The sequence below is a fragment of the Gadus macrocephalus genome, chromosome 1 (assembly GCF_031168955.1).
Source record: "Gadus macrocephalus chromosome 1, ASM3116895v1".
NCBI classification, from domain to species: Eukaryota; Metazoa; Chordata; class Actinopteri; order Gadiformes; family Gadidae; genus Gadus; species Gadus macrocephalus.
In genome coordinates, this window is record NC_082382.1 from 10,626,842 (window position 1) to 10,644,884 (window position 18,043).

Below are 18,043 nucleotides of genomic sequence, written 5' to 3' on the forward strand. Positions count from 1 at the left end.
TCTGACAGTGGATTTTAGGCAGACTGCAGCTTACTAATAAAAGATTTGTCTGCTGTGGCATGGAGATCCACTTTTAGTTCATGCGTCAGCTAAAATCAACCCACATGGGAGTAGCTTGGATGCCAGATTCAGAATAGATTTACAGCATATAGATACGCTTCTTCTAAGCAAACCAGTTCCTCGTTAATCAATGAGCTTAAAAACACATTCTTTTCCTACCCTGGGAGCAGATCAAAGCTTAAAACTCACTCAACTTAACTCTGCATTGTGCCATGTTCTTTAGATTTCCCATGTAATCCGACGCGGCAGAATATTTAGGGGCCGAACACTATATTTAATGACCACTTGTGCATTATCCAAGAAACAAACAAACGGAAATGACTCGTTGGTTGTAAAATAACAAAGTGCAAGACAGGCTGAAACAGAGCTTGTTACACTGAGAGGATGTGCTGAGCTGAGCTGGACCACAATGCAGCCAATTATGCTCCCCATCTTGATGAAGGGGACTACGTATAAAAGGCTACACACACAGAGCAGCTTTGTTTCCAAAACAATCTTCAATAGAAGAGTTACAAGAAAGATTTTTATAAAAATAGATTCTGAGATAGATATATGTGTGTCTGTGTGTGTGTTTGTCAGCCTGTCGGTCTGTGCGTGTTGTGTGTGTACGATGTTAAGATTATCACTGATCCCGGTCGTGAAGTAATCACTTGGGAGGAATTTAAGGTTATCTGTCATGCTAGCTTGGTCCAGCCCCACCCAGGAGACAAGAGTCAGGGTCATGAGACTGGAATGGCTGACAAAAACAAATCTTTAATCAATAATCCAATGCTCGACGCAAAACCCTCTCTCCTCCGTCTCTGTCTCTGAGTGTTCCAGGAGTGACGGTTTTTCTTTCTAATCTGTGCCCACTTTGAGCATAAATTGAAAGCCAACATTAAGCAATCGCCCGTTAAAGTGACTGGTGGCTTTATCAATTCCAAGGAGTATAGTTTGAATACAATGTCATCTAAACAACTCAGATTTAGAAATTACTTTAAAATCGTTGTTTTGAGCCCCAGTTCAATTGTGGGGATATCTAGACTAGTAAATAAAGTGGTAAATATGGGTATAGCCTGAGCAAGAGAGAGAGAATCAAATCGAACAAAGAGGGACTGCATCTGCACTGCATCTGTACTGCACACAACACACACACACACACACACACACACACACACACACACACACACACACACACACACACACACACACACACACACACACACACACACACAGAGAAACCAGCGCACACAGAAAACAGCGCACACACACACAGGTAACCAGCAGACAGCCTACCATAGCAAGATCTGTATTAGCGAATAGTACGTCGTACAGAATGAATCCATTAAATCATGTAAATAAACATTCTACCACATAAACAGATACATAGGTCTTAGCCAGATAAGACCAATGAACAGCATGTGATAGAATCAGCTTAGTGAAATATCTTTCATGAAATATCAAGATGACTCAATCATATTGAGTCAACAGTCATGACTAGCTTTCAGAATCAACCCTCGGAGATAATGCACAGTATTGCATGCCACCCAGGACAAGGAAGAATGGTTAGTACAATGTCTCCAATGAAAAACTAAAACAGGGCCATAGCCAATGTGAGGGAAAGAGGCATTCTATCAGCCAAGGTTGACTAATGACATGCTATCAAATCATTCAATCTACTTCTGAATGTGTGGAAACAGTAGTTAATGTAGCTTGGACTGAGCCTGTTCTACTGTATACAATATCAGTTAATACATATCCTGAATATGCTTGAACAATATACTTAAAAATAAAAATTATACTACTTATATTTTGTCTGTGTTTAAAATATCTCGATTGCATTTTTCGATTGGTACAAGAGTCGTAAGTGGTCATTCAAACCAGAGCAGGGAAACACATTTTGTTAAACATAGAAGATTTTGATTAGACAAAAGCGTAGCCTCGAAAGCAAATTAAACGTTGTCATATTCTGTTGGCAGTTTAGGAAATTGGTCAAAGCTCCACAAGCTACTTGCCGTGTAGTCTTATGGTTCTTGATGGAGATAGGGAGAGAAATGTGTATAGACTTAAAATAGTATGTCTTACTAGACAACAGGGAAACCAATTATCTTTATCATTTGGCCTGTAGCCTGCTCCACAACACTCTTACGTACAGCGAAATTTCCAGCCGCCCACAAGCCAAAAAGTGTTCACCATGGCGTTGCTATGTTACGGAATAACTACAAAGAGACCATGCCTTTGCTTCCAGCAGAGGCAGAGTGTTTGACTTTCTACACAGAAGGAGACAGTGGATGTTAAGGCAATCGATGGTTGTAGTTTGTCGAGTTTATTTCTGCAATGATAATGTCCCTACTAATGCTCTATCATACATACATTCTCGACAGCATACTATAGCCTTCATGTTATACTTCTCACTATTAATATTTCATATTATTAATGTGTACATTTGCTAAGTGGCCATGGAGAGCCGTGATTCCACTAGAGGCTCGGACAATAGTGCGACACAGAGAAACCGTCAACAAGTCACGCAGCTGAAAGAAAAATAAAAATAAAAGCGCAGGCCTATTACTGGAAGTTCAACAAACATGCATACACGGTTAACTGCCTACAACAAACTGAAAAATACTCTTTATGTGTTCTCAGCCCTTGCCGAGCTCAACCATCCATGAAAATCCCATCTCAAGGAGAGCAGAGGTGAGGTCTGTCTCTCTCTCCCCCCTTTTCTCTCTCTCTGTCTGACTCCCTTTTCTCCCTCGCGTTTGCTTACAGCACACACACACACACACACACACACACACACACACACACACACACACACACACACACACACACACACACACACACACACACACACACACACACACACAATCACACACACACACACACACACACACACAATCACACACAATCACACACACAAACAGCGAGGAAAGAACACAGCTTCGGGGGGCTTCGCCGGAGCCTTTTATCCTTATCATAACTACTCAAACAATTACTCAGATGATTACTCAGATCAATGGTTTACCTGGCTGTTTCAGCTGCTGCACGCAGTAGCGGAGTACACTGTTGAACCAAAAAAACCCTGGAGGCACAATACATTAAATGGGGTGCCTGACACCAGGATAGCATTTTGTAGCACCATGCAATAACATAGAGGGGGGAAAAGCAGGACTGGGCAAAAACTATTGTAAGTCACTGCTGTCACACATGAAGCAGTAATGGAAAAGTCTATCTTCAGTGTCCCCACCCACCGTTTCCATACTGGTCTGCTTGATCTGCACATGCACTTGCCCCCCTGCTGCTAAATCCGTGCTCCTATCACAACATTATCTTTGGGACACACCATGGCTTGGAGGAGCGCTTTTCGTGACTGATATCCAGCAAGAGGTGTAACAAGGGGGCGGTGGCTGACTTCACACCTTCAATTTAGAACCGACACACGAAACATGACTATTACCCTACAATTACCATGACAATTAGATCAACTTGGTTTTTGAGACTGAACGTGGGGTGCTCATTAGGCATTCAGTCGTCAGTGCTGTCCCCTGAGAACCACTCTGCTTTACAGGGGACAGGATAAATCAACCTTGTGTCAACCCAAGACTCCAGCCCATATTTTTTGGCCTCGGTTTGTTTGTTTTTCTGCTTGTAAATATTCCTGGTTTATCAGCGTGTATAATTCCATTGATATTGAAGTTGGGCTTCAGAAGTGAAGAGAAATCCCAGCTAGGACGACAGGGTGTCTTTGTACTCTGCACCCTGCCCGTTATTCCCATGAAACCGAGTGGCAAATTGTATCTTGCCATAGTGTAACCGACGTAACTTTGACTTCTGTTTCTGTGAAACTTCAGCAGTCAAGTTGTTAACGTGGGTTTACCTTCCCAGGCATGTTGGTCTGGGGAGCAGTGTGGACGAGGCCCATGTATTAATGGCTATAATAATGAATGGCTCAACATGCTGCCATTCTCTCTGAGGGGTTTGCTCGGGTCCTGATCCCTGGCCTCAACCTGAAACAATCACTCCTATAGTAAATATGTTGATCCTGTATGATCCTGTAAAGCACACACTTGAATCAACAGCACGCACTCCTGCACGAGGAGCACCTGGAGGGAGGGGGTGGAGAGGAGGAGGAGATGGAGGAGAGCACGGGATGGGATGTGTGTGTGGTAGATACGAGGTCTTGTGAATAGGAGGATGGAATGAAAAGGTTAATGGATAAACAGATGAAGTCATAACACAGTGGCCAGCTAGTGGCCTCTTGTAGGAACGATGCAGGTATGAATAGCTCTTACTGTTCATCTCTGTGTCATCACTGATACTCTTAGGTGGACCATGGCCAGCATAACACACTGCTGTTCTGTACATTCGATCCGGATTTCGAACTTTCTTCAATCCTTCAGGGGAGCAAAGAGAGAAGTATATAGCATGGAGCAAAATAAACTTTCTCCTGTCCCTATGAATTCTTTGCTGCCCTCCACCATGCAAACATATCTGCACACAGTGGGGACAGCACATTTAGATTACAGTTGCAATCAACACACAACACACAGAAACACGAAAATCTAGCAATAGTTTAAAACAAACACAACAATATAGTAATTAATAATAGTAACAACAATAACAATAACAATAATTATAAATGTATCACTTTATCACTTTAAGTCATCAAGTCAATCAGGTGATTAATTCATCACTTGTTCCAAGGCATGCATTTATCACACAAGTTCGGAAGGGGTCCCTATCGACAGGCAATAGGGCCCGCAATCAGCCTCAAATGCTGCTGTGGCTCCATTTGATTAGGGTCAATAACATTCCACATCACATCAGTAGTAAACTGGATGAATCGATGGGATCAATGGGAGCAGGCCATGCAAGGCAGCCCGTAAGGGTCTGTTAGAGACAAGGTATTAGGAAGGATACGTCTCAGCGACCACAGGCTGGACCTGCGGCCCATCTATCCATACCTCACTGATTGAATTAGCGGCAGACAAAAGAAGAATCTGCAGCAGGATTCACATAAAAGTGGAGGAGTGAGACATCTGAGTGAGAGCACGGCGAGGTTACATTTTTACTTCTTGACTAAAGAGTGTTTTTATTGTTTTTCTATTATTATTATAACATTGCTGTACAAGCACTTTTGCGAGTTAATGGCAGACTGTATGCTTACTTGATGATTTGTTGCTGCTTCACCTTAAACTTTGAATGAAATGATACAATCTTAAAAAACTTCTTATGCTCCACTAACTTGTAAATAAAAGAAATAGGCTTTGTGAGGTAATGGCATTAGCTGAATTGATAGAACAAGAAAAACAAAAGTATATTTTGGGGGGTTTATGCTGTCAGCAGAACTCTGATTGTTTGTGGCCCGGTTATAATATAGTGGGTAGCAGCAAACCTTCTAAACTCACATGTATGAGAGCTGTACTGAGTTTCGCTTTCTATTTCTGCTTCTTTCGAAGTAAAGCTGTTTTATAAAGGCTCACAGAACAAATAATCGAGTTAAGGAGAGTATATTTTGAAACCAAAATCCTGTTTATAATGGCTCCCAAAATAACACAAGCACTAGCAGGCCTTGTTTACAAATGATCCGAGTCCCCACACTGAGCTAAATATTTCCCAATTTAGGTCTCGTCCTAAAAAAGTTGAAGCTCCCAATGCTTCATAAAAACCCTTGCCTGTATAGTGGCTCTACCCAAAGCAGACTCTGTACAAGACAGATCAAACCTGCCATCCCAATGCCCTGCAGGACTTGTTCTTCTACTAGCAGCTCCACACCGGCTTTTATGAGTGTGGGGAAAAAAATAAGTCCTCTGGAGGCCTGACAATCATTTAGGCGGGAGAAAAGTACCCCAGGATGTAAACATTATACCACTAAGCGAGACTGGGTCATGCCCCCTGGGCTTAACACAAGAAGTGACCCAGGTTTGTTATGGGCCATCATAAGACCTGCCAAACAACCGAGAATGATTGCTGTACACAGTGCAGCCCGCGCACCGGCTCCCATAGCTCAAGGACAAAAAGTTTAAGTAGAGGCTGTTCGGATCTATATGTGGCGTCCCGGTCCACAGGGAAATTGTCTTAACTATTATCAGTGGAATTAAGTTTTACTTACAAATGTACTATTTTATCTGTAACCAATGCTAAAGCAGATTGGAGTCATAACCAAGGACCCATCCTAGCACGCTCTATATTCGCAGGCCTGTTTTGTGTGTGACATCATTGCAAGGATGTGAACGTACGAGCTTCTCCCATCCTCCTCCCACACCTCCTTACTGACCGACCTCAGAGGAACACCAAAAATAACTTAACCTGTTCACCAGTGGGAGTTTCAAGTCAGTCGTTTCAATGAAGGCTTTGACAGAGAAGCACAGGAATGATTAAGTGTCTGCCTATTTGTTAAGTCCAGCAATATGGATGAATGCATTGGGCTTATACGCCACAGCAAAGTCATTACTTTCATAAAACCAGATGTCTTCATGTTTTGTCATACAGACAGATCCTGCAAACAAATAAGTGTTAAGAACCCAACTTTTAAAGCTCAATACCACCTCCTAGTGGAGATTTGTTCAAAGGCTGGCACACTGACGCCCTAAAAACATGTCCAGCGATCATTATTTTTTATAAATCAATATTGTTGACCTTACATATTAAGATGATACACATCTACCAATATTTTCAGTTCATAACGATGTACATACATTTTTGGATTGTAAAAGAACAGGGTTAATATAATGCCATATTTATTTGTGGACTTTTTCTTTCGACATAACTCTTCTGTTTTCATAAATGGTCATTGGGCTAAGGGTATGGCCTCACCTCAAATGTGTTAGCAAAAACAAGACGGATACAAATATGCATACGTTTGAATAAGTGGACAAACATTCCAACATAAATAAAAAATGAATTTGATGAAGCCTGCTTCAAATATCACGTTTAACCATTCCGTTTAGAAAAAAATAAAATCTAACAAATGAAGGGTCACTCCCCATAAAGTTTTTTACTACCTTAGGAAACACCAAGATAAACCTAGCAAAGTCCGATGGGCGACTATATCAATAGATCCGTTTTGTCCAAAGGTTTGAGAAAACATTGTCTTTAATGGCGCTGCATCAATAATATATTACAGACAGAGATGAGTGAAACGGAAACATCTCAAACCCCGTTAGGCCTACTGTATTCGAGTCCATCATTTACTCAGAAAGTTTTGTCATCAAACATGGAAATGTCGAAAATGATATTCTCCTAATTAACGTCCTCTCGTCCTTATTAGCTACATTTTTTTCCATGTAAATTATTACAATTAATTTGCCACCCTGCTTAGGTTTAGATTTATACATCTTGTTTAGCGTGGCGCCACATCCAATAGGTAAAATAGGAACGTTTTCCACCAGTAAAGTAGTCTAATGTAATGTGGGCGCCAGGCGCGCGCTTGGAAATCCTCTCCTCCTCCGCCGCTCCATGGTGTGGAGGCATCCCATCCCAGAAGCGTGAAACAACCCGCTATCGAAGCGCTTGACGCTAGTTTTTGAGGGCATACATCGCGGTATTAACCGGTAGTTTTAAAACATAAACGTTGAGATCTGTCGCGCTACTTCGCTGGGGAAACTGTCCCAAAAAATAAATCCACATAAACGCTTACAAGTATATAACAACATTTCTATTTCATGATGCATTGTTGGGTTTAAAACGGAGTGAATATTATCGAATATAACCAGCGACTTAATGCCAACAAAACAAACTATAATTAAACCGCGCCGACATCGAGCCTATTGACGGGGTAACTAAAAATACAACCCGCTTCTGAGAGCCATGGGTATGAAAGAAGTTGGGTCGATGGAGATGACATGTTGTCATTTACTTAGTAATGTTGTTAACTCGTTCAATTGTTGGTTATCTCGCAGAGAGCTCAGCTCAGTTCAGTGACGACATGGTACTTTGATCACCCTGACTATTTGTCCCCGTGTGTGGGCTACGATGGGAATAGTAGCTGGCTAGAATGCAAGCTAATATTAGCCGGCTAGGTAACGTCTCCACGTTTAGCTGCCTTTTTACGGAAGAAAATACCGGAGCGGTATTGGACAAAAACCTTCACTTATCTTTACATGTTTGTTCATTTCCCACGACTTGGAACTGTTCTACATCATATAACAGTCATTGTGTTAAATTGAATCCTATTATATTTCTCTTACCTTCCGGCTTGTTTTCGGCAGCCATTTCCCCTTCACGCGCAACATCGTCCTCCTCCTCACGACCGCGGGTACCACGCGCGTGCACAGCGAGTTGAGCACGAGGAGGGACTCGAGAAGCAGCGGCGAGTCCAACCAAATGCACACTTACCATTGGCTGGGAGTAAATGAGTGACAATGAAAAGCTGGACTTGTGACAGCGTAAAAGAAAAAATCACATCTCATATGAAACTATTAAACAAAGACACCTCAGTACACTACTACTGATAGTACATGGTATCTCCCTATATATGCTTAATAAACCATCTATTGTAGTATAATATATATGATATGGCTTTGCCATATCAAGGATATATATATGCACTCAATATCCTAATTCTAACTCTGCATTGTTGTGTCCAGAGATGAAAAAGACTAAGTAACTGTAGAAGTACGAATACAAAAAAAGGTCTAGATTACAAATGCATATTTTTTTCCATGTTTGGAGCCATAGGGGAGCGGTTCATAAAGGGCAATAAGCCATAAGATGTCGGAGAGGGCAGACGTAGGCTCCAACTCATTGCGGTGTGGAGGCTGTGTTGGATACTTGGTGGTGCTGAATGAACAGTTCCCCTTCTGAGGGCAGGACCGTATGACGCAGGCGCACCGAGTGAAGGGGCTCATTAAAATAACAAAGACGTTGATTATGCGTTGGCCGTAATGCAATAGGTTAAATGTACTTTAATTTACAAATGTGGAATTGATTATGTTAAATATTCACGGTATTCGTTGCATGAATGTAGTTCGTTAATGCAACTATGTAATATTCTGGGTTATATTTGTTGCGCGTCAATGGCCTGTGCCAAAGTCTTATCTGTGTAGTTTAGCGATCAAGTGATTTTCAAGGAAAAGTGATTTTCAGGACTTTATAATTTAACCATATATAAGAAATAAGAAATCCACTTTCTACACATTTACGATCCATAAGAGTCCCAATGACATAGGCCTTCTCCTGACGAGAACATATTAATGTAAAAGAATTCTTGCATTTGACACTTTGAATTTACATTTTCAGCATAATCGCAGCAATTTATAAATTTGTTGTCAAAATAAATGTTGGTAGTCATCCAAACCACAAGGGGGCGACCGTGAGCCCCCACACCCTGACTATTCGAGGAAGGCATGACAGGTTGTAAACATGGCGTCCGCCTTGGAAGATGATGAGATTGACAATGATGATTACTATTCGCTGCTAAACGTCAGGAGAGAGGTAGAGTATGCGATTGTCTGTTACAAAAACTGTTTGTTCTTGCATATGTTAACCTTTTAGGAGAGTTATGCGTCCGGAATTGGCTCCACATGCGTCCAGTTTGAGCTAACGTTAGCCGTGTGCTAACAAGTGACCCTCGACATTGATTTTTTTTTTTCTCTGACAGTTCAGAGTTGTGCTCTGGTCTCCCTGTATGTCATATACTATCTGGCAGACGCATACATTCAATTGTAGACTATTTTTATTTTGTTTCGTTTGCTTTAAGTATTCGTATCTCTTATAAGCTCTTGCTGTAAATTCAGTTTTTCCCGGCAGTCTTTCACACGTATAGACAATATGCCGAGAGCATATGTTCAGCAGAGAACGGAGACACTTCGGGGGCATTACATCCACCATCCCCCAGCTCACTGCTTTCCCTTGCACTCGAAATGACTAACTAAGTGGGGCCTGGTGTTCATTAACTATTGAGTAAAAACGAGACACTCATAACGCCATGCCGTATTCTATACGATTCTTAATGTCTTATTTGTATTTACTATTACTGATTAATGTACTATACTACGATTCATGGTCACATACCATATATGCTGTACATACTGCCGCCCTTGTAACGATATTAACCCAAGTTAACTGTTGCGTTACTACTACTGTTACCTTCTATGTAATGTTGATACTCCTGGTGACCAGAGTAGTTTTGTTTATTTGTTGAGCTGTGGTGGGCCCAACATAATGTCATTCTATCTCACTGTTTTCAATGGACTCGCTAATATGACCCAGTGACATAGTGCAATAATAAGTGTGGGTAACATATCGGGCTAGAGTTTTATTTTCCCTAGCACAGTGAAGGATGTCAATGTATGAATTATGTCTGTCAATGATGTTTACCTCGCTATTTTCGAATCAAAGGGTTCAGTAATCAGCGCAGTTATCAGTTAGCAACACATTTAACACAATCCTGAACATGTTCCTGAACCGTTCCCATTAAGGTTTTCACTTGTCTATTAACTTTGACAGCATTATCTCCTATGTAACACACTGTAGGACACCCAATCAGATTCACCATCATGGAGTTTAGACTGTATTCTTGCCTCAAGCACTCTAATTGTATTATAATTAGTTCACATTGCCATGAGTTCTTAAGGACTTCCTCTTATTTACCTCTTACATGTACCAATTTGTAAATTTGCTAAATGTCATTATTTCAGGCAACACAGGATGAGCTGAAGGCAGCATACAGAAGGCTATGTATGATTTACCACCCAGACAAGCACCGGGACCCTGAGCTGAAACTACAAGCCGAACAGCTCTTTAACCTTGTACACCAAGCTTATGAAGGTAAGGCAAGTTTATGAATAACCCGTTACCACCTGTAACAACAACGCATCTGAAATTGTTCTTTGTAAATCTGCTGCCCTTTTAAATAATTGATGGTTATCTGTATTACTCTGTAGTACTCAGCGACCCTCAGGCGCGGGCAATATACGATATCTATGGAAAGAGAGGACTGGATGTGGAAGGATGGGAGGTAAGCATCTATTCTCAGGAAGAGATGCCTCTCACTGCAGAATGAGAAACGCATTGTAGAATGTTATGTAGAAACAGCAGGCATTGGGTTGATTTGTATTGCAAAACGTTAATTATGTCCACCAACTGTGTGTTACAACATCAAACTTTTGTACCATCATCAACAATCAGACACTCCCAGAACATTGTCTGTCATGGTTGTGGCTGAGCTCTTAAGGTCTCCATTGACACATTTCCACATGTGCAGGTTGTGGAGAGGAAAAGAACACCCGTAGAGATCCGCGAGGAGTACGAGCGCCTTCACAAAGAGCGAGAGGAGAGGAGGCTTCAACAAAGGACTAATCCAAAGGTGGGATGAGAGCAGGAGGCGGGTTCATCGCTTCAATGTATATTATTAACATAAAAAAATGTTTTAATTGATTTGTTGTTCTTATAGGGATTGATCAGTGTAGGCATCGATGCCACAGACCTCTTTGACCGATACGATGAAGACTATGAGGATGTGGTCAGCGGAAGTTACCCGCAAGTGGAGATCAACAAAATGCACATATCACAATCTATAGAGGTAATGGTTTGTAGCAAACAGATCAAATTGTATTAGTACAGGAAACATGTGTAGCCCAGAAGTTGTCTGAGACAACTTTGTTAGAAGGCAATTTATAACTGGTGGCTTTTTGTTCTTTCTTGTAGGCACCTCTTACAACAACAGACACTGCTATTTTGTCTGGCTCCTTGTCAACACAAAATGGAACTGGAGGGGGTAACATTAACTTGGCCTTGAGAAGAGTCACTTCAGCCAAGGGCTGGGGAGAGGTCAGAACATGCTCTTGAGTGTCAACTTGACTTATCACCATTATTGGCGAGCCTTTCTGTCTTTAACAAAGTTTGTGTGCTTAGCTGTCGTCTCACATCTGAAGTTTTTATTCCTGACGTACATGTTAACTCTGACTTGACACTTGTTTTATGACTTTAATTACTTTATTCCTCTTCTCTGCAAGATTCATTTGGGTGCTCTCTCCTCTGCTCTGTCCCTTGATTTCATTCATTCATTGCATTTCATTAAGTGAAAGTCGTTTCTGATTGTTGGGAGCAATCCGATCTATCCATCTTCAAGTTTATCCACAAAGCTTCAACACGAATGACTGTCATTGGAGCTGTATTATGATAAATGATACTAGGACCGTGCTCCTCACGAAACTATGCACATCAAATGACACCTGTACTGTAAATGCTTGTTGGGTGCCCTCTCCGACACTGTTGGGAGATAATGTGAGATTAATTTGAATTGTTAAGTTCTTCCACCATTCATGAAGTGATAGATTCTTCTCAAAGGTCTAATGATTGTTTATGTGTACACAGCTGGAATTTGGCGCTGGAGACACCCATGGACCTCTCCTTGGGATGAAACTCTTTAGAAACCTGACACCACGATGGTTCGTGCAGAAGCAGTAGAAGTGGACAATTAGCTAAAAGTTATACTCAAGCATACATTTTGAAAGCTCATGTCTTCCCTCCGCTAGCTTCGCGACCGCTCAGTGTGGCCTTCAGTTCTCGTCCCGGGGCGTGCGACCCGGGGCGACCACTGTTCTGGCCCGTCATCTGGACAAGAACACCATGGGCTACCTACAGTGGCGCTGGGGAACCCAGTCCTCCATGAACACCAGCATTGTCAGAGACACCAAAACCAGCCATTTCACCTTCGCCTTGCAGGTCAGTGTTTGGATGTCAGCCTTTACTATATTAAACCCCCCAATTGCATCATGCAGCAATTCAGTCAAACTAGGAGGATTGATCACATACTAGTTAAATCGCCTTCCTGCCTTTCGAATAATGATTATACTTATTTTTTGCAGCTTGGCATCCCTCACTGCTTTGTGATGACGAGCTATCAGTACAAATTCCAGGATGAAGACCAGACCAAAATAAAAGGCTCCATAAAGTATGTTCTCACAACAAGTAACATCTACTCTATGCACTCTTGTCATCCATCTTTAATACTGTGTGTGACATAAAGGCTCTAATTAAAGCCTAACTAATGTAAATAGTCATCATTCATTCATTTTCAAAGCATCCCGATTCTTTGTTCTCATTGAGTACGTTGGAGATGATTTGAGAGGACAAATTTGGAGCGTGGAGGTTGAGCTTCTTTTCTTTGGGTCAGATCGGGCTTCTTCGGGACTATGGTGGAGTACGGTGCGGAGAGGAAGATCAGCCGACACAGCGTCCTGGGGGCCACGGTCAGCGTTGGAGTCCCCCACGGTGTCTCCCTCAAGATCAAGTGAGCACAACCGCACTGAGCTCTCTTCCTGTCTGATGTTACCAAAGATCCAACTTCAAACTAAGCCCTCTTCAAGTCAGATGTTATTTAACACTGCGCTCCCTCCCTGTCAGAAGTTACCATAGATCAAACTTAAATCTGAGCTCACTTCATTATGGATCATGTAACTTAACACTGAGCTCTCTTCATGTCAGATATTACTGTAGATGTCACTTATTGCTGTGTTCTATCTAATGAAGATTAGCAATTGTTGGAATGCAGTACAATGGTATATATTTGCTTTAGATCAAAGGAGTGTTAAATATGCCATTATACTGATCAATTTGAATCTCTTTCCATATTTGACTATGCATTAGTTTATAGTCTTCCTTCAAACTATTTTACCTGAATTAAAGGAATGGGATCAATAATTTGTTAAGTTTAGAAAAAGACGCTCTCCAATCAGAATATCTTCCCAATGCGTTTCTGTTTGCTGCATTGTGTGTGTCTCTTCCCACAGGCTGAACAGAGCCAGTCAGACCTATTTCTTCCCCATCCACCTGACCGATCAGCTCCTGCCCAGCGCAGTGTTTTATGCTACCGTCGGACCACTCGTCTTCTACCTCGCCATTCAGCGGCTGGTGATCAGACCCTACCTGCATTCTCAGAAGGAACAGTAAGCCAGCACCCTCTCTCACTCGCTCTTCCCCCTCCTCTCTTGCAGTGCAATACAAATACTGATTAACCCAGTCAAACCAAAGCCGTCTCTTGCTGTTGACTGAATTAGCTCTACTTTGATCCTGTCAAATGCAAAGTATTTTTTTGTTTTAATAGAGGTTCACAGGCAGCCCAACATCTAGCTGTGATCTAAGGAGGAGGGATATTCTTTTCTTTCTCTACTTAACAGGGACTTGGAGAAGCAGCGGGAGAGCTCCGCGACTGACATCGCCAGGAAGAGACAAGAAGCAGAGTCTTCTGTGAGTTCACTACAGCCCAGCAATTAGCGGCCGTTTTGGCTCCCAGCATGTAGACGCAGTGTGGTGTGCATAAACATCCCAAATATTAGTCTGTCTCATGACATTTGTTAAGCTGCATCAGTCGTATTATATTTGGCCAGATGTAGCTACCAGCCATAATGGTGGCCGACAGGTTCGGTGTTAGATTCCCTGATGTCCGTTGTCTACCTGTAGGCATCCTTGAGCATGAGGCCTACCCCTTACCTGTAAATGAATTACATTTTTTAAAAACAACTTGATAAAAGTGCCTGCGTAATGAGTACAGTGGTGATGGTAGAATTGCAGTCAATTCAGTCTCATGTGAAGTCTAACCACATTTATCTCTCTCCATTGCTTTCCTATGAAGGTCTTGCTGATGCAGGAGTCTGTGCGCAGGATTATTGAAGCTGAGGAGTCCAGAATGGGTAAGGGCTGTGTGCGCCTGGCTGTGAAAGCATTGCATTGTTTTTATGTCAGCATATTTGATTACATGTTTGTATTTCATTATTATTTGATTCAACTATTCGGCCGATTCAGATATTTATTTATGTGCACATGTATTTTCACCGCTCCGTTTGATGCGTTCCTCTTTAAACAAATAATTCTCATACATTGGCTCTCTGTCTTAGAGATGACCTTTGTAACCCTATTAAGGCAAGTGCTAATTATGATGCCACTATTACAATGAGCGGTAATTGGCGTACCACTGGTCATACACTGCGGTGGTTGCAGTGACTGCTGTAATTGTTGTCCCCGCAGGTACCCTTAGGCAGGGACATGTCCTGCAAGTTGGTGAAGTCGCAGCTAATGACAAGCACACACCGACATCTCAGAGTTAATGTAGTACTCTTATTCTAATGAAAATCAGTAGTACCTAAGGTACTCAAATTAGACATTAATTGTGTTTTCTCATTCTTTGCTGCATACTGATTAAATGAAGCAACTTGTGAGTAAAAAAATAAGCCTTTGTCCAAATTGCTTGAGGATTTCAATCACTGGCACTCCAGGTTTTGATGCATTTGCAAGAGCTCGGTAAATGACTCCTCAACTAAATGCATCGAGTAATACAGTAAACCAGGCAAAATCTCACTCAGTGGTTTTTGTGCTGAATACTGCTTCATGTTCTCACACCTCGCTCCCCATCTCAATGGCTGCCTGTTCTGTTCACAATAGACATGTAGCTTCTCCTGCCCTTAATCAAGTGCTTGATCCTCAACTTTTACCTCTGAACTTTGAAACTCTTGTTGTACTCTTAGATCTTTTAGAACCCTTGCCAAGTCCAAGAACAAAGTTGGTCAGGATTTTTCTGTGAAAGATTCCTGGCTCTATCGCGTCCGTTCTAATCATCTGGTATCAATGTCCCTCCCAATGTACAACTAAATTAGTTCAATGTATAAAGATAATGCAGTTTACATGCTGTGCTCATAGTCATTCAAGGCCACAGACTTGCCTATTGAACACTTGATTTCATTATATTTTGTATATAATTTCAACATGTTTTGTTGTTCGTATCTGTTGGGTAAAACCCAGCAGATTATTTTGTAATATCAATCTCATTCTTTTGTTTTTTTAGGTCTAATCATTCTCAACGCATGGTATGGCAAGTTTGTCACAGACAACAGTAAGAAACACGAAAGGGCCAAGGTCATCGATGTGACCGTACCTCTTCAGTGCCTGGTGAAAGACTCAAAGCTCATCCTCACTGAGGCCACAAAGGTAGGGCCACCATGAGTACTCATCTGCACGTGGCTAAACCGTATCGGAGTGCCACTACGTCAGCCCACCACTACCTATGCTACATGCGCGGTAGGGCTGCCCGGACACCCACAACCCAGCTCAGCCTATTTGAGAGCTTATGAAAGACGGGCAGGCAGTCAGACGGTAGTTTGATTTTCTTGCATTTGGAAGTTCTGTAACATAATCTATCTATGATGTTGCTATAAGGACTCCAGCAGTTGATAACTCCACAGCACATATGGCGATGTCTGTCCGACCCAATAACTCAGACATTTAGATATTTCGATTTAGATTGTGACATTTGAGAGACATATTCCTCTGGGATTTATCTATGGACACAATGCACTGAACTATCTGGCTAGAATGCATGTATGTTTGAACAATAAGTTGGAACATGTTCACTGCATGTTTGTTTGAGAAGAATTTGTATCCACATTGCAGCTTGGAAATATGTCAATGTGTATATTGCATCTCTTTTGGGATTTTGCTGAGCGAAAACTGAAAAATATTCATATTTTCCTAGTGTTAAGGAGTGTGTTATGTTTGAGGTTAAGGTGAAATTATCTACGAATGATTCTACGTCAATTATTATTATTCTTACCCTAATGTTTCTCCGTTTTCACCGAAATAGTTGCTAAAAAAAAAAAAATCAAAAATATCTTCCAGTACTTATTGGGTTGTTGGGTAAACATAGGTCAAAGGGTGCTTCTCTGTGCCAATGGCAGTTGACCTTGAGTTGCCTTTTCCAGTCAGGGCTGCCCGGCTTCTACGACGCCTGCGTGGGGGAGGAGAAGTGCCTGAAGGTGCTCTACCAGTTCCGGGGGGTCATGCATCAGGTCCTGTCAGGGGACACTGAACCACTCAGGATACCAAAGCAATGTAAGCATCTTTACTGCACTCCTATGGTAGAGAGCTGATGGCATGATGACAGTCCCTGACACAACGGTTGGGGAAGCTCTGCTGAACTGACACCGTCTCACCCGCTTGGTTTCTTTGTGTGTTTATCAGTACGGAGGGAAATGCACTTCAGTATTGAACAGCAATGTAGTTCATAGTATTGTGAAATCCCCCCAAATAAATCTCACTTTACTAAGTATCATTATTAGGCATAGATTAATACATATCAAATAGCAATCTCTTAACTTGTGATGGAAATGTTTTCGTTAATTGAAACATATTGGTTAGAGGAGCTATCCGTTCAATTTTAGAGGTTTAATTTGAACGTAATTTGTGAGAAACAACTTCTGTCCGCTGTAAGTGAATGAAATGCTCTGAGGATGTATGTTCTGGTTAACTCACCTCTGTATTTGAGACTATTTAGATTTTGACTGCTCCTGGGTCATTTTAAACCAATCAGGACCTCTGCTCTGATTGGTTTCAGGAATGCATCTTGCATGTCAATCAAATGCGCTCACACAGCATTATCATATCACCAGAAACAAGATGGCTGGGAAACGAGAAGGGAGGGAGGGAGGTTTTTTTAGGCTTGTGATTTCAAAGGTCTTGCTCTCTTTCTGCTCTCTCCCTCATTGTATCTCTCAGATGTTGCATACAGCAGTATAAGATTCCTATTCTGCTCCCTAATTGTGTTTCATGTTAACAGTGATTTATTTTTTATTTATTTTCAATTTCAGCTCACAGGATCGACAATGACACATGAGACCTCAAATATACAAGAGACATCGTTCAACCAGACAACTTTTTTCTGGTTCTTTTTTTTTTCTTTTTTTAAGATACAATATGGATTGAACTTCTTAAGAGTTTGTGCGTTTTTCCTTTTTGTTCAACTGGTCTTCGAAATATACAGAGAGGAGTCAGCCAGCCTTGAGTGTAACTCCACAGACAGGAGTTGTGGCCTGCTGGAAATACGAAGGCGACACCAAAATCAATAAGCTTCTCGGTACTTGTGTATTTCTGGTAGGGCTCGTGATGTACAGTCAGGTTGCATTGTACTGTACTGTAAACAACACTGCAGTGCCTATGTGATTGAAGACATGAATTAAAATTGGTATATTGCCATAATATTAAAAAGTGAATCTCATGTTGTCTTGGTTAC

The 18,043-nt window shown here is 41.6% G+C and overlaps 2 protein-coding genes across 2 annotated transcripts in view; one reads left to right on the forward strand and one right to left on the reverse strand.

Annotated features, from left to right (window-relative positions):
• The window catches only part of LOC132464990 (calmodulin-binding transcription activator 1), a 114,382-nt gene extending 106,058 nt beyond the window's left edge, over positions 1-8,324 (reverse strand). The window contains exons 1-2 of the mRNA XM_060061671.1: positions 8,229-8,324; positions 4,332-4,433 (exon numbers count right to left, since the gene is read on the reverse strand). Of these exons, the coding sequence (XP_059917654.1) occupies positions 4,332-4,433; positions 8,229-8,253 (127 nt within the window). The 5' untranslated portion in view covers positions 8,254-8,324. The remainder of the gene's footprint in view (positions 1-4,331; positions 4,434-8,228) is intronic.
• A 1,020-nt stretch (positions 8,325-9,344) lies between these two features.
• dnajc11a (DnaJ (Hsp40) homolog, subfamily C, member 11a) lies at positions 9,345-18,028 on the forward strand. The gene is made up of 16 exons (XM_060061788.1): positions 9,345-9,474; positions 10,680-10,809; positions 10,926-10,999; positions 11,246-11,347; positions 11,435-11,563; positions 11,689-11,811; positions 12,358-12,431; positions 12,519-12,708; positions 12,852-12,937; positions 13,160-13,276; positions 13,776-13,931; positions 14,163-14,232; positions 14,618-14,675; positions 15,824-15,966; positions 16,737-16,866; positions 17,622-18,028. Exons 1-16 carry the CDS (start codon positions 9,403-9,405, stop codon positions 17,645-17,647), a joined length of 1,680 nt encoding a protein of 559 aa, XP_059917771.1. The 5' UTR covers positions 9,345-9,402; the 3' UTR covers positions 17,648-18,028.
• Positions 18,029-18,043: the final 15 nt, after the last annotated feature.

Bases quoted from the DNA above. Each gene is read 5' to 3' on its own strand.
- dnajc11a (XM_060061788.1), top strand. From the start codon at position 9,403: ATGGCGTCCGCCTTGGAAGATGATGAGATTGACAATGATGATTACTAT. The intron at 11,000-11,245 runs GTAAGCATCTAT...CCACATGTGCAG, and splicing joins TGGATGTGGAAGGATGGGAG to GTTGTGGAGAGGAAAAGAAC. The intron at 15,967-16,736 runs GTAGGGCCACCA...TGCCTTTTCCAG, and splicing joins TCCTCACTGAGGCCACAAAG to TCAGGGCTGCCCGGCTTCTA.